General features: G+C 37.4%; 2 protein-coding genes across 3 annotated transcripts in view; one reads left to right on the top strand and one right to left on the bottom strand.

Annotated features, from left to right (window-relative positions):
- The window catches only part of AGL (amylo-alpha-1,6-glucosidase and 4-alpha-glucanotransferase), a 66,873-nt gene extending 60,325 nt beyond the window's left edge, over window positions 1-6,548 (bottom strand). Inside the window, exon 1 of one of the 2 annotated variants that reach the window (XM_072419977.1) lies at window positions 6,526-6,548. The gene's annotated coding sequence lies outside the window, so the exon portion shown is untranslated. Of the gene's footprint in view, window positions 1-5,214; window positions 5,235-6,525 lie in introns of those variants that run through there. The other variant, XM_072419978.1, reaches the window with a different exon arrangement.
- On the top strand, window positions 289-4,421 carry LOC140336696 (butyrophilin subfamily 3 member A2-like). The gene is made up of 3 exons (XM_072419979.1): window positions 289-470; window positions 1,342-1,722; window positions 4,007-4,421. The coding sequence occupies exons 1-3, from the start codon at window positions 407-409 to the stop codon at window positions 4,111-4,113; spliced, it is 552 nt and encodes a 183-aa protein (XP_072276080.1). The 5' UTR covers window positions 289-406; the 3' UTR covers window positions 4,114-4,421.
- Window positions 6,549-13,366: the final 6,818 nt, after the last annotated feature.

Genomic DNA, 13,366 nt, shown 5'->3' with positions numbered 1-13,366 from the left:
TGGCATCTTAGCCCTTATACTTTGCTCATCTTTATTTATTGGGCCTTAATTATGTCACTACCACACAGAAGTTCATTCAACTCAACTTTACACTGAGCTGTATATTCTAAAGAATAGGCGGGTTAGCCATTTTTATTGCAGTTGTGTTTTCCGAAGAAGAATATCTCTCTACACATATTTTTTTTTCATTTTAGAACATAGTTCTCCTTTAAGTCCTCAGTTTCACTTTTGTTAAGTCGAGGGGTGATGTTTGGTTTCCTGTAACTTATTGTTCTGCTGCGACAGCATCATAAAAAAAGCAGCATGAAACTGAAATGTATTCACGCATGTTTCGCATTCTTCTAATGTGAGTTTCCAAGCAACGTAAAACTTTTTAAAAGGTCTACAAGGAGAGAAATTATTAGTCATGGAATCAACCCTGGCAGAATTAGCTTGTGTCTTCATGGTCATCCACACAGCAAGATCGGCAAGTAAGCGACACTCTGCCTGCATAGATTAGATTATTTTTATATGCAAATTGCTGATTTTTGGATAACGACCAGAATCAGCAGGCCAATTTTCAGGTCTGCTAATAACATTAGGATTATCACAAATTTACCCAGCTCCTAATTCTCCCTCATTTGGAGGGGCTGTCCCTCTGCTTGGTCAGATGTATAGACTATAGCACTATTTACTACCACTAACCTTTCCTCTGAATTAATATATTTGTTATTCCAAAAAAGCTACAAATAAAACGCTTTTAGTTTATGACCAGAGATCAGCTTCAACCTTATATAAATATCACTTAAACCTTGTATATTTATAAAAAGGTTTATAATTACATAAAAATAATAATTATTATTATTATTATTATTATTATTAATAAACAGGATTTATATAGCACCAACATATTATGCAGCGCTGTACATTATATAGGGATTGCAAATGATAGACAGATATAGACAGTGACACAGGAGGAGAGGAATCTTTCCCAATCACTAAAATCTCATATACTCTTTACTCCATAGATGTCATTCTAATAGTTTTTTTCAATCTTCCTAAATCTGCAGCTTTCATTAAAATATAACCTGGCAACTCTAAATTTAAAGGTCTATTTAAAGGGTAGCGATTGTTTACGTGCATTGTTAGCTTGTCACAAGATCCAGTGGCTGTACCAATGTGCAGATATGTTTTGTCATGTGCATGTAGTAAGAAGGTGGCTGACGGTAGATTCAAAATCTAATAGGAACAGAAACCAGTATTTTATTAAAGAAAAAAACACATAGCAGCTGTTAATGCAGTGTTTTAGCAAACTAAATGTCATCCAGTTTGGGTTTACATCTACATTTTTCTGATACCCAGATATTCCACTTAACTCCTCAAATCATGAAGTTGCAGCACCTGTAGGGGGTACAGCAGTTTTGCCATGCCACCTTCAAACATTTGGAAAGACCACTAAAAATCTCGAGACAGTGCTGTGGAAGAAAAAAAATGGAACACAAGAAATTGTGGTATTGTTCTACAGTACCAACAACCAACTAATGAACCAAAGCAAAGCATACCGGGGCAGAACAACAATGTCTGAACAATGGTTAACTCATGGTGAAGGTAATCTAATAATGAAGAAGATTACTCTGGATGATGCCGGAGAATACAGCTGTTGGACAAAAGAATCGTCAGTGGGTCCTCTATCTGAGCACAAATGCTGCTCCATGAATTTGTATGTGGAGCAAAGGATGAGCGGTAAGGGCAATCACTAACATATCACGTTTAAAAATGTTTAAAGCAAACTTAAGAGACACATTGGCTGGGACTGCAAATTGCCTGCTGATGATACTTGTTGTCTGGATAGTACGATGATCAGTGTGAGTCACTGATCTGAAAGAAACCATATCTGTAAAGTCAGATCCTGATTGTTATGCTTGTTCAAAGTAAGAGACACAAAATAAGAGGACCAGGAGAACAGCATTTGGATTCAGAAGTAGCAATGGCAGCTTCAATGCCTTTCTCCAGAATGGTTTCCTTAAAAAATCTGGGCCATGTCACACATGGCACTCTGCAGTAGTGATGCTTCACCAGTAGAACATGTGGGAGAGGATTTTATTAACTTTTATGAAAGTACTCCTTTAATGGCTCTAAATGCAACGGGACAAAGTTGGCACTGACCTCACTTGCAAGTGTGTTTCATAAAAACTAAGAGTACTGTCAGGGTCAGCGAATGCCAGGCACATAGCACATTACCACTATGAACCCAGGATCCACACCACACACGTCTGCACACATTGCCCCTGCGTTTGCTGTGGCGATGAAGTTCTTCCTCCAGAGAAGGTAAAGCAACTGCAAAGCTAAAAGTGACATGTCAGTTTCAGGAACCCCATTGCAACTAAATGAACAAAATGGTTCCCAAATTTTGTTGAAGAGGTGTAGTTAGGAGCGTTGTTGAGCCTACAGTACAACGCTGCAAGTCTGAAATGGCCCTAACAGAAAGTCTGTGAGCGATCTTGACCTTTACCACTGTCAAGATTCCCCATTCTAAATGTCCCTTAGCACATAGCCCAATGAATGTGATAGTTAATAATAATGGTTCAGTTGCTGCTATGTGTAATCAGATAGAATTTGAAAATAATTTGAATTGTTCCAAAGCCTACAATGGGTTTTAGAGAAGTCAAGCTCGGATATTTGAGACAAACTGATAACTGACTTTCCTAACCGCAACAAATACCTCCAGCTACATAACAGCATTAGAGATGTTCACACTGTGAATAGTTTTTAGTTTTGTTTTTCACTGACTGATAAAATAAATGTTTCTGATTTGTTAGCCTGGATAACAGATCGGTCCTCTTTTCTTTACAATAGATTTGATTATTCATCTCTAGTAGAACATCAAGTCTAACGGGTTGTTATTTTAAAGAAACGGTAATCCACTGCGCAAATGTAAACCACAACTCAAACAGCCCATGTCATCAGCCAAACTCATTTGAGTAAATTGAAATAGAAAATACAAGCAATGAAAAGTATCAACCAAATATGTGATATGTGCAATATACATATAAATACTTCTAATAAAAGCAATGCCTGTGCAATTAATTTATACATGAATTACCATCAAATGACTAAAAAAGTCCTCACATATGTCAAACAAAACAAAGCTCTGTTTTAACTTTCTCAAACAGCTTTTGAACTGAAACTAACCAGATACTCCAACCACAGGTTATAAGTAGGTCAGATAACATTTGTTTTACAGATCCCTGCAGTGTTTCTTGCTTGCTGGTTGCCAGATATTTTAAAATATAGAAACTTCCCACTGTGGACTTTCCAGACACTGGACACATCACCTGATGTTTAGCTGCAAACATAAAAACTATCTGCATAGAAGAGAAAATAACTCATACTGTAAAATTTCTTTATCAAATTATCAAAACCTAAAATGAGAACAGACTTTGGAGCAATTGTGAGCATATTAACAACTAACAGATCCAGCCTAGGTAGCAATATTGGCATCATTTTTTTTATTATTAACAAACAGGATGTATACAGTGCTAACATATTATGCAGGGCTGTACATTAAATAAGGGTTGCAAATGACAGATACGGACAGTGATACAGGAGGAGAGGACCCTGCCCAGAAGAGCTTACAATCTAAGAGACATATTTTCCATGTCAGTCCAGAAACGTGCCATCCCGAATGTGTAGCGTGATTTATATGTATGGACTGCTTAGGTATTTAGTGTATATCCAATTATAAATCCATGTGATTGCACAGATATTCATTTGTTTATTGCACATATAAGATATTAGATACTTGTGATTACCATTACCTGTAAGCACAACCTTTTTAATGTACTACAAATAACTGTAGGCAAAGAAAAGTGATGATCACAAACTTACTGCACTAGATGCAAAAACAACATAGGAAGTGAGTGCCCCAGGAAAGGAATACCTTAGGATCTTAAGCAGCACTAAAACACCCACCCATGGTAAACATGCCTTGTAATAATGCACTAATATTTTTATTTTTTTTCTGCAGGTAAACAGCAACAGCTTATCATATCATGGACACTGTACCTCCTTTCACTCTCACTCTGTCTCCTCATTTTGTACAGATGTGGATCACAGCTAACACATACAGCTTAAATAATGTTTAATGCTCCTAGACTGTAAGCTCTTCGGGGCAGAGCTTACAATCTAGGACAGAATAAGAAATGAGGGTTTAGTTAAGTTTTTAATATACATCAAAGTTTGTGTGAGTCAGCTGAGGGTCAGGTAATGGCACACACATCCTTAATGTTATAAATTCTCTTTTTTCCTGTCCATTACCTTTATGAATCATCATTTCATTTTGTTATTATTGTGTTACCCTAAACCTGTTATATCACTTAAAATTGATGGACATTTTATATCTTGATTGGTAATGATGACTCAAATAAAAATATTCTTTTTGATATCTGACTACATGTTTCTATACATTAGGTACAAAGTGATGAACAATATTTTGTGGGTCAGAAAGACGTTTGAAAGCTGCTCATCCACATAGTAATAATAAAGAAGGGGGGCAGCAGTCAATTGACGGTTGCTAGACTGTCACATGCATTGTAACCAAGACCTTGAATGCAGAAAAGGAGTTGATTTGCCTTTATACAACACTTATGGATGACACTAACATAAGGTAACACTGCAATGACAATCACCTAAATCTCTGCTTTCTCCGTAGGTGACAATGTATATGTTTAAATGTTTAAATGAAGGCATGTTTATATTACTTCTGCATACAGGAGTAATATGAAGAAATACAATCTAAAAGCTGACACATTACAAACTCTACTAACTTCCTGACTAACTCACAGCCTGAGAGTAGAAGAGAGGGCAGGATACCAGGGGAGTAAGCTTCAGGTAAGTAGAGGTGATTTGTAATAGTATACAATGCAGGGAGTAGGAAAAACTGCAAGAGTTATAGACCTCATCGGCCTTTTTTTTTTTTCTGATGTTTAAATCCTGTGTTTTTAACACAACATGAAATGATCAGAAATCCTTTTAAAGCAGAAATCTAAAAAAGACACCAAAACTGCTATATAAAACTGTATTAACATGTTTGGCTTAAGTTACCCTTTACTTTATCCAACTGCATCTAAAGATAAATGAATCTGGGGAAAGGTAATTGCTTCTAAACAGTATATAAAAAATAAACCAAGCTCTTGACAGGCCACTTCACCCCTACTGTCTGTGTACAATAGTCACCCAGCATGGTTATCAATCCGTCATGGTGGATCCATGAATGATGATCGGGTAGAAACGCTTTGCAAGTCAAGGAAGGAGAACACAACCAGGTGACACTTGCTCGTCCTCTTCAGTCCTCTTTCCATAGAATAAAACAAAGCTGTGTGTACAACACTTGTTCATTTATTGGGGCCTGGAAACAATCATGAAAGATCATTGTCTGTATGTAGCTTTAGATTGTAAGCTCTTCTGCCCCCCCACTGTGTTACTGTCTGTCACTTGCAGCCTTGCATACCTTTTTTTATTATTATTATTATTATTAATAATAATATTAATAATAGTGTATGTTCAGATGAGAGGTTTTTGAAAGCAGAACAGCATTGTCAAAGCCCAGATTCCCATTTAACTCTAACGGGAGTTTACATTTTCCCAATGAAGAAACAGCAACAAAAACATAACATCAGCTCCAACCCCTTACCAGATCTAAAGGTTAAAAACCTTTTTCTTTGATTCTAAGCAAAAACTCATAGTTGTGCATACATGTTCTGGGGAAAATGATGGAATGATTACAACTAGAACTCTAGTGGAGGTATGCTGATAAAATCCTCAAAATAATATTTATTTATAATCAAATAAAAACATTCCCTTTTATTTTTATTTCAGCAAAGCCTGTCAGGGTGCTGGCGGGCACAGAAGGATGTGAAGGAAGTAATCCCCATCCATGCAATGTTGGTGGGAATGCAGTAGAAATGAATGAAGCCATTGGATAGACATGACATTCGGTATGATGATGTCTTTGCTATGGTGGCTCTACATGTTTTATCCTTAGAATTAATACTAAACAGGCTTTATATAGCACCAACATATCATGCAGTGTTGTACAATAAATAGGGATTGTAAGTGACCCTGGCCAGAAGAGCTTAGAATATAGGAGTAGAATGTACAGGAAGCCAGCTATTACATATATATAAAACACCCTCTTGTATTACATATAACTGGGAATAATATATAAAAAATAGGAATGGCACCACCATGTACACACATACATCAGCAGAGTGTGACTCAGCAATAAACACCCGAGACTACAAGTCCCAGCATGCTCTCCTCCTGACTGACTAAACAGCTGACCAGTCTCCGGTTGCCTGGATTAGCACCCAAGCCTCTGCAGTACTGTATATAGATGAATAAACAAGCTGATCTAAGCAATGCCAGCCCGTTGCTTATGTGCAGTCCTTTTTTGAATTTGCCATCACGGTGGCGGCTATGAAGGGTTAAACACACTACCCCGCCTCTACTAACCAAAATACACACAAGTCTATAAACAGCCCTCACCTTCAGTCACCTCGGCTGCTCCCAGAATGCCTTTTGTCACTACTGTTAGGGACAATAAAGTTTGCTCATTTTTTTTCTTCAATGCAACTTTATTAAAATATGAACAAGAGGAGAGTTGGTTGAGCAGTTGTATGAATTGGTGAACTGGGTTAGGTTTGGTGTGATAAGCCTTCAATGCTGGATACATATAAAACACTGTTTTCCTAATAATAAAGCTTTAATTTTTCAGAACATATATGATTCTACATCAATGGTTTCAGAACATATATGATTCTACATCAATGGATTTTTAATGCCAGACTAATGGGAAGGCTCACGTGTGATGTTTTAATTACAAAAGATAATGAGGGTGGGCCAGGGACAGTATGGCTGGGTGGAAATCACTAGATGATGCTGGACATTCAGGAAATGAGGCAAGCATTATCTGACTTGATGCAGATTCTAATGCACACTGAGAAGCTTCCAATGTGTAATAAAACCAAAGCAAGCAATTTCAGAACAAGGGTAGAACCTATGCAACTGTTTAAAATGGTAGGATTGGAGTTAACCTAGGGTTTCCCAATAAAAAATTAGTTTATGTGTGTGTGACATATTTTAGGCAGTATGTCCTTAGCTGGGTTCTTTCCTTCAGCAAAGACATAACAGGAGCTCTGAAGTAGGGGCGTAATGTGTCCCAGGGTGCAGTGATAAGAAATGTGTAGTGGCCGGGGCACTGACCTGAACCACATTTGGGAACACAAAATTAGCTGGTGCAAATATGTACCCACACATTTTTGTGTGCCCTTTCTTAATGTAACATACTCCAGGCTTATTTCTTTTCAGAAATCTATAGAATTTAAGCAAATAATTATTGTACACATGCAGGAATCACTTTAAAATCAAACATGGTTTTGAGTTCACATTTTGGTAAACATATAATACTGTATCTATGTACTTTTATGTGACCCAGCTAGCATAGCGTATGATTGGAATTCATCAACATACTACTACACAAGAAAAAAATATGCACCCCTGTTCTACAGCTTACCATATTATAATTGGGTACATGTTCAGTGCGTTGTGTGCTGTGCTGCCAGATCTATTGCAGGTACATTGTTTTGGGGTATCTATCCCAGGTTCTCTTTGTGCTTCTGATCTGTACTATTATTGGCTGCCATGAGAGAGTCATACCTCTAAGAAGGGCCACAGTGTTATTTATCCCTGGAGGCCATTGCCCATGGAAGATAAAAATTCTGCAGGAAAGGGGCTCCCACATCCATTCCTTTAAAACAATATATATATATATTAAGAAATGATATCATCTATAGAATAAAATAATGAAAGTTGTCTAGTAAAAAGTACACTCCAATTTTGTGCACACTAACAGAATAATATACACTCTCTCTTACTCTAGCTATCAGAGATATTTCCCAGTGATATTGGTGACATCATCCTGACCACTGTGGGAAATCTTAATGTGGGAACTACTATAACCCTGGGCTACACTACTGAGGAGAGTTTATATCACTTCACATTATCTTCTATATGTAGACTGTGATGGAAATAACTTTACCTTAAGTTGTTATATCAAAGCTTGTGTGTACCAGTGATACAACATTTTCCTGATTATTGTGTGCTGGTAAGAACAGGCATCAAGAAAACCAGAATTACACTGATAATATATTCGCAATAAAAAGATGAATAACTCTGCTGGAGGAGAACATGCACTGATAGTTCCTATCAGTTTGTTACTACCTAAAGTTGATCTGAACTCAAAAAGATACTATGTTATACAATTAGAAACGCTAGTTGAGCCTTAACAGAAGTGTGAAAAAAATGTACCTAATGTCTGAAAGTCCTCCTGAAAAAAAACTACACTTTCTGGTGGTTGGGTATCTATATCCACTTTGCTGTTAGCCTCCAATGTATATTATAAATGCTGCCTCTGACTGCTCCAGCCTGGAGATTTGGAGCGAGATTGCTAAAGTCAATATTCCGCTGCTTGCTGTTGTCTTTGCTGAAGTGTCTGACATAAAAAAGCAAAATCTTGTCCTAAAATGCTAAGAGGCCGTAAACCATCTCTGATGACATTGATGAATACTCCAATCAGAGACCAGGAGGAGAGTAAAGGAGCCTTTAAATATTTTCAGAGAAAGTGTATGAAGATACAGAGCTGCTAATTCATTTAAATCAACACTACTACCCCCTCGTCCCTGATTTTATATATAAATCATATAACACTACAACACATTGATTAAGGGTCCTGTATTCTATAAATATTTTAGCCATTTATATATTATAGCTAATGATACAAGAATGAAAATGGAGCACAACAGATTGCTCAATATTGCTTACTTAAAAGCAATTGGACATATACAGTGTAACCTTGATCAAAGCAAGTCAGGTATGAGCAGACCCTGTAAGGAATTAGATCATGTTGCACGTTTAGAACATCTTTTTTCACAGTATGCCAGGAGTTTAGGAGTTATATGTTTATGAATTATTCTCCTGTCAATTTGACTTGATTTGTTCCTAAATTTGTTACAATATATGCTGTAGCATTTACTATTTATAACTGCTGTGCGTGTTTGATAATTGGCCGCTAGGTGGCAGAATAAGTCATACCTTTAATGTGCATTGAAACAAATAATGAAGATTGGATGGTTGTGAGTGAACTTGCAGTTATCATTTATATATATGCACCTAAAATAACTTGGGGGGAAATAGGTGGGAAACCAGAATGCACCTGAAAAGGGGAACTCCCGTTGACATGTGTCTGGCTTCATCTACACCTTCATCAGAATTATCTCTCTAATTTAAAAAGGGTCAGGTCTCTTAGAGGAAATTCTTGGAGGCAGACACTGATCCAAGGGCCACTTTTCAGTTTTTTCTTATATCTGATGCATTCCTTCTTCCTGCATACTGTGCTACACGAGCAAGATGTTACTTGATACACTAGAACCAGATATTCACTCTAGATGTTGTTTTGTGTATTCGAGACATAATGTTTGTGTTCTCAGGCTAAGTGCAGGTCAGAAGAAGGTCAAATTCACCTTCCAGTGGATGCTGAGATATTTTAGATGTATCCCAAACAATCCATCAATACAGGCTTTGAAACTGAGGGAATGCTGAAGGGACAAATTGGTCCAGTTTTTATTGTTGTTAAAGCCCAATTTCAGTCATTGCTGTTTGTAACCCTATATATATATATTGCCTTACTTCCTAAGGTGAAATCTACAAAACGGGTACACATTTAACAGTTGTTCTTACCCTTCCACAGTTACTAAGTCAGACTTTTAGTGATTTCCCTTAAACATTCAATGCAATCAAGAGAATTAGGCCACAGTGGTAATTATTTATACTATAAATAGGGACCATGGCCTTGCAAACTTTAATTTGAAATGTTTTTAATCATTCTGACATCAGCTTAAAATACTGTTCACATCTGTTCTGGTATTACTGTACTATTCAGTTTAAACTTTTGGGATTGTCCACCATGGTATTTGCATACAATGTTACAAACTCCATATAGGGTTAATTAAAAAAAGGCACTTGGAGGAAAAAGTTAGATAAAATGCTTACTTTTCCCCTGGCTGGCTTCTGTAGTGCAGGAGGTGATATAATCATTCAGAGAATGCCTGTACTCTTTTGTGTGAAGACTCTGCTGCACAATAAAGGTGCGTACACACTTCCAATTTTTATCGTTCCAATCGAACGACGAACGATCGATTGGGCAAAAAATCGTTCGTAAAAAAGTAACCAACGACGCCGACGAACGAGGAAAGTCGCTGGAAACGAACGACCGGACCGACGGATCGGATTGGACGACGATCGTTGAACATCGTTCGTGTGTACGGTCGTTCGTTGATCGTCCATGTTCAGAGCATGCGTGTTGAACGAACGTCCGTTCACTTTCCTGTCGTGCACATAGTTCCTCTATCGCTCAAACGATCGTATCTATTGTGTGTACAATATCTACGAACGATCGTGTCGTTAACTATATGTGCAGGATCGGTGCTATACGATCGTTCATATATATCGTGCATGAACGTTCGTCGTTCGTTTTCCAACGATAATAATTGGAAGTGTGTATGTAGCTTTAGTGTGAAATCTCACAAGATTTAGGCTACTCGCCATTTCCTGTAATTTGGCTAGAAGGAAAATGATGTTGCCTTTAACTAGGCATGTTAGAGGAAGCCCAGGAAAGGATATGTACCTTATCTGTTTTCTTCCCATAGATTTTCTTCTACAAAACATGAGGACATTACAGGTTTAATTACTATGTTCAGAAAGTATGGGAAACAACAATATAGAGCTCTAGGTAATTTGTGGGATAAAATGTTGAGCTAATGGATTTTTAATTCCTAATTTTTCATTATTAGTTTTATCAGTATTGAATTTGTTTGTCTTTTCATGTTGTACAGCTGTATCCAGTATTAAACATGTTGTAATCAAGTGCTATATGTTGACTGATATATTTATTTACATCTATAGCTACTTCATCCTGTTGTGGTTGCGTGGTTGTGGGCTGGTTATGTGTCTGACACTGGCAATCAATTATTAAATGTATGATTTGCAAACAAATACCTTTGCTTTGTGACTTCTAAGCCTACATGTATCTTAGGACAGTGTTTCGCAACCTTTTTTGAGCCATGGCACATTTTTTTACATTGAAAAAATCCTGTGGCACACCACAAATCAAAAATGTTACAAAATGACACTCTAGCTAATTCTTTTGTCTCTAGAAATAAACAAGGCAATTAAGCTACCTACTGCCACCCACTGACATATAAGAGTATTACATTACTCTGCCAGTCACTACAGCACAGACTCTCGACAATGGTAGTTGGATAATTTCCCACAGTACACCTGAAGATCTCTCACGGCACACTAGTGTGCCTTGGCATAGTGGTTGAAAATCACTGCCTTAGAAGCGCCTGGTTTTTTTCTTTGCTTCCTCTAAACAGCTCTTCTACTTCACTGCCAGCAGAGGGAGTAGAAAGCAAACAGTAGACAGGAGAGCGCCCCCTTCTGGGCACAGTTCTATGCCCTGCCCTATGTCCTGCTCTTTAGCTGCTGCCCCTAGCACCCAACATCCACAAACTTTGCCACTTACTCCATGTTGCAGTATCTTCCTATCAGCTACTTCAAACCATATACAAAACCACAGCTTTATGGAAACTATATAAGGAGATCACATATATCACATAGATAATGAAGGGCAAACAGAGGAGATTGCACAGTCGCTGTACAACTTGATTGTATGCTGTGTAGTTACATTTATGACATCTTAACAGTACAGTATAGAAACAGACAGGGGTTCCCATAATTTCCCTCTCTATACGAATCTGAAATTAGACTTTAAGGGCTTCTTCCCACCATGGCAACATCCTGTGTTTTTGTTGCCATTTGTGTTGGCAAAGCATTACATTTTACCAAAAAATCTCCATTCTGGGTTTTAAAATGATTTTATTATTTGGAAAAAATACAAATAGTAAAAATAAATATAGGCACTTGTATAACATCCGCCAACCTACCAAATGTAACTATAAACTACATGCGGTACAAACATCCAACCTTCTGATATAGCTGTGCAAGGCAATTATTAATCCAATGTAAAAAAACAAGTTTACAAAACAAATCTCCCATTATTTTGGGTAAAGCTGTTATCTTTCCAGCCAGAAAAAAAATGATCGATCACAGTAGTATCGCTCCTGGGGTAACTCCTGGGGATAAGGAAGGGGGACACTTTTAAACTCAACATATGTAGGTAAATGACACTCCCCTGCCACAACCCCAAAAAATAAACTCCTATTTGTCTTTTTATTCAATAACATAATAATAAAGTGAATAACTTATTTTATAGAATAATGAGCATATGCACAGTATGGAACTAAGGTTTTTACCAGTTCTTTTTACTAACAACATAAGACTTATAATAATGCCAGCAATTAGAGTCTTACAGCCACTTTTTGCTGCTTCCTGACTCTTTAGTGAAACAGTGACCCCAGTAGAATTAACAACTAAAGAACAAAAAGGTGTTCTATTTTGTTCTAAATCTGAAGACAATTCTAATAAATGGGATATTTTATCTTTTTGATTATTTACACTGTGGTGCACTAAAAGAGACTACGTACAACACTATGGGGTCATATCACCCTTAACTGCGCAAGAAAGTCTGTGTTATGGATTTAAGCAAATAATCCAACATCAATGCTTGAATGACATAATACCAACCTAATCATCAACCACTATCTGAACAAATACATAGATGCGGTACTAATAATGTTTTGTCCTTCTGATGAAGTCTATTGGTGAAACGCCTTAAGGACTGTAAAAGTTATTGTCATTTTTTTTGCATTTTGCATATTTGGCACGGAAATTTTCCCTGTTGAGGAAAAAAAACCCTTTGGTAATATTAATATTAATACAATATTAGATCAATGTTAATACTGGAGAAACTATATACAGAAGAGTGAATGTACGATGTCACGTTATATAGGAATTCTGCACATGGGGCAGAGTGGTTCAGCATTGTCGCTGGCTGGTAATCTGCCTGGATTCAGCAGCTCAGTGCAATTTTTGCACCTTGTTCAGGCCATGTAGCAGAGGAGATGCTGAATGCTTCCAAAACTCATACCTGCCTATTAGAATGTTGGACATGAACACAGGCAAGTCTCAATACTGCAACAGACATATATCTCTCTGCCAGTCAAGGACATCAGTGTGTTGTAGGAGGACCTGGAGATCATAGCTAAGCGGGAGTGACGTCATGACACGTTGTATGGGCCGGCCATATTAGCACATCAACACCACCGATCACAACATCCTCACCACTTAGCCACTGCTGGCTGAGAGAATC

This window comes from Pyxicephalus adspersus, chromosome 8 (assembly GCF_032062135.1).
Source record: "Pyxicephalus adspersus chromosome 8, UCB_Pads_2.0, whole genome shotgun sequence".
Taxonomy (NCBI): Eukaryota; Metazoa; Chordata; class Amphibia; order Anura; family Pyxicephalidae; genus Pyxicephalus; species Pyxicephalus adspersus.
Note: the sequence above shows the minus strand (reverse complement) of the source record. Positions and strands in the feature narration are given on the sequence as shown.

What these genes read in the sequence shown, in the direction of transcription:
- LOC140336696 (XM_072419979.1), top strand. Translation starts at nt 407, where the DNA reads ATGGAATCAACCCTGGCAGAATTAGCTTGTGTCTTCATGGTCATCCAC. An exon ending in CCACACAGCAAGATCGGCAA is followed by an intron (nt 471 to 1,341) that starts GTAAGCGACACT and finishes TCTGATACCCAG; the next exon opens with ATATTCCACTTAACTCCTCA. An exon ending in TGTGGAGCAAAGGATGAGCG is followed by an intron (nt 1,723 to 4,006) that starts GTAAGGGCAATC and finishes TTTTTTCTGCAG; the next exon opens with GTAAACAGCAACAGCTTATC.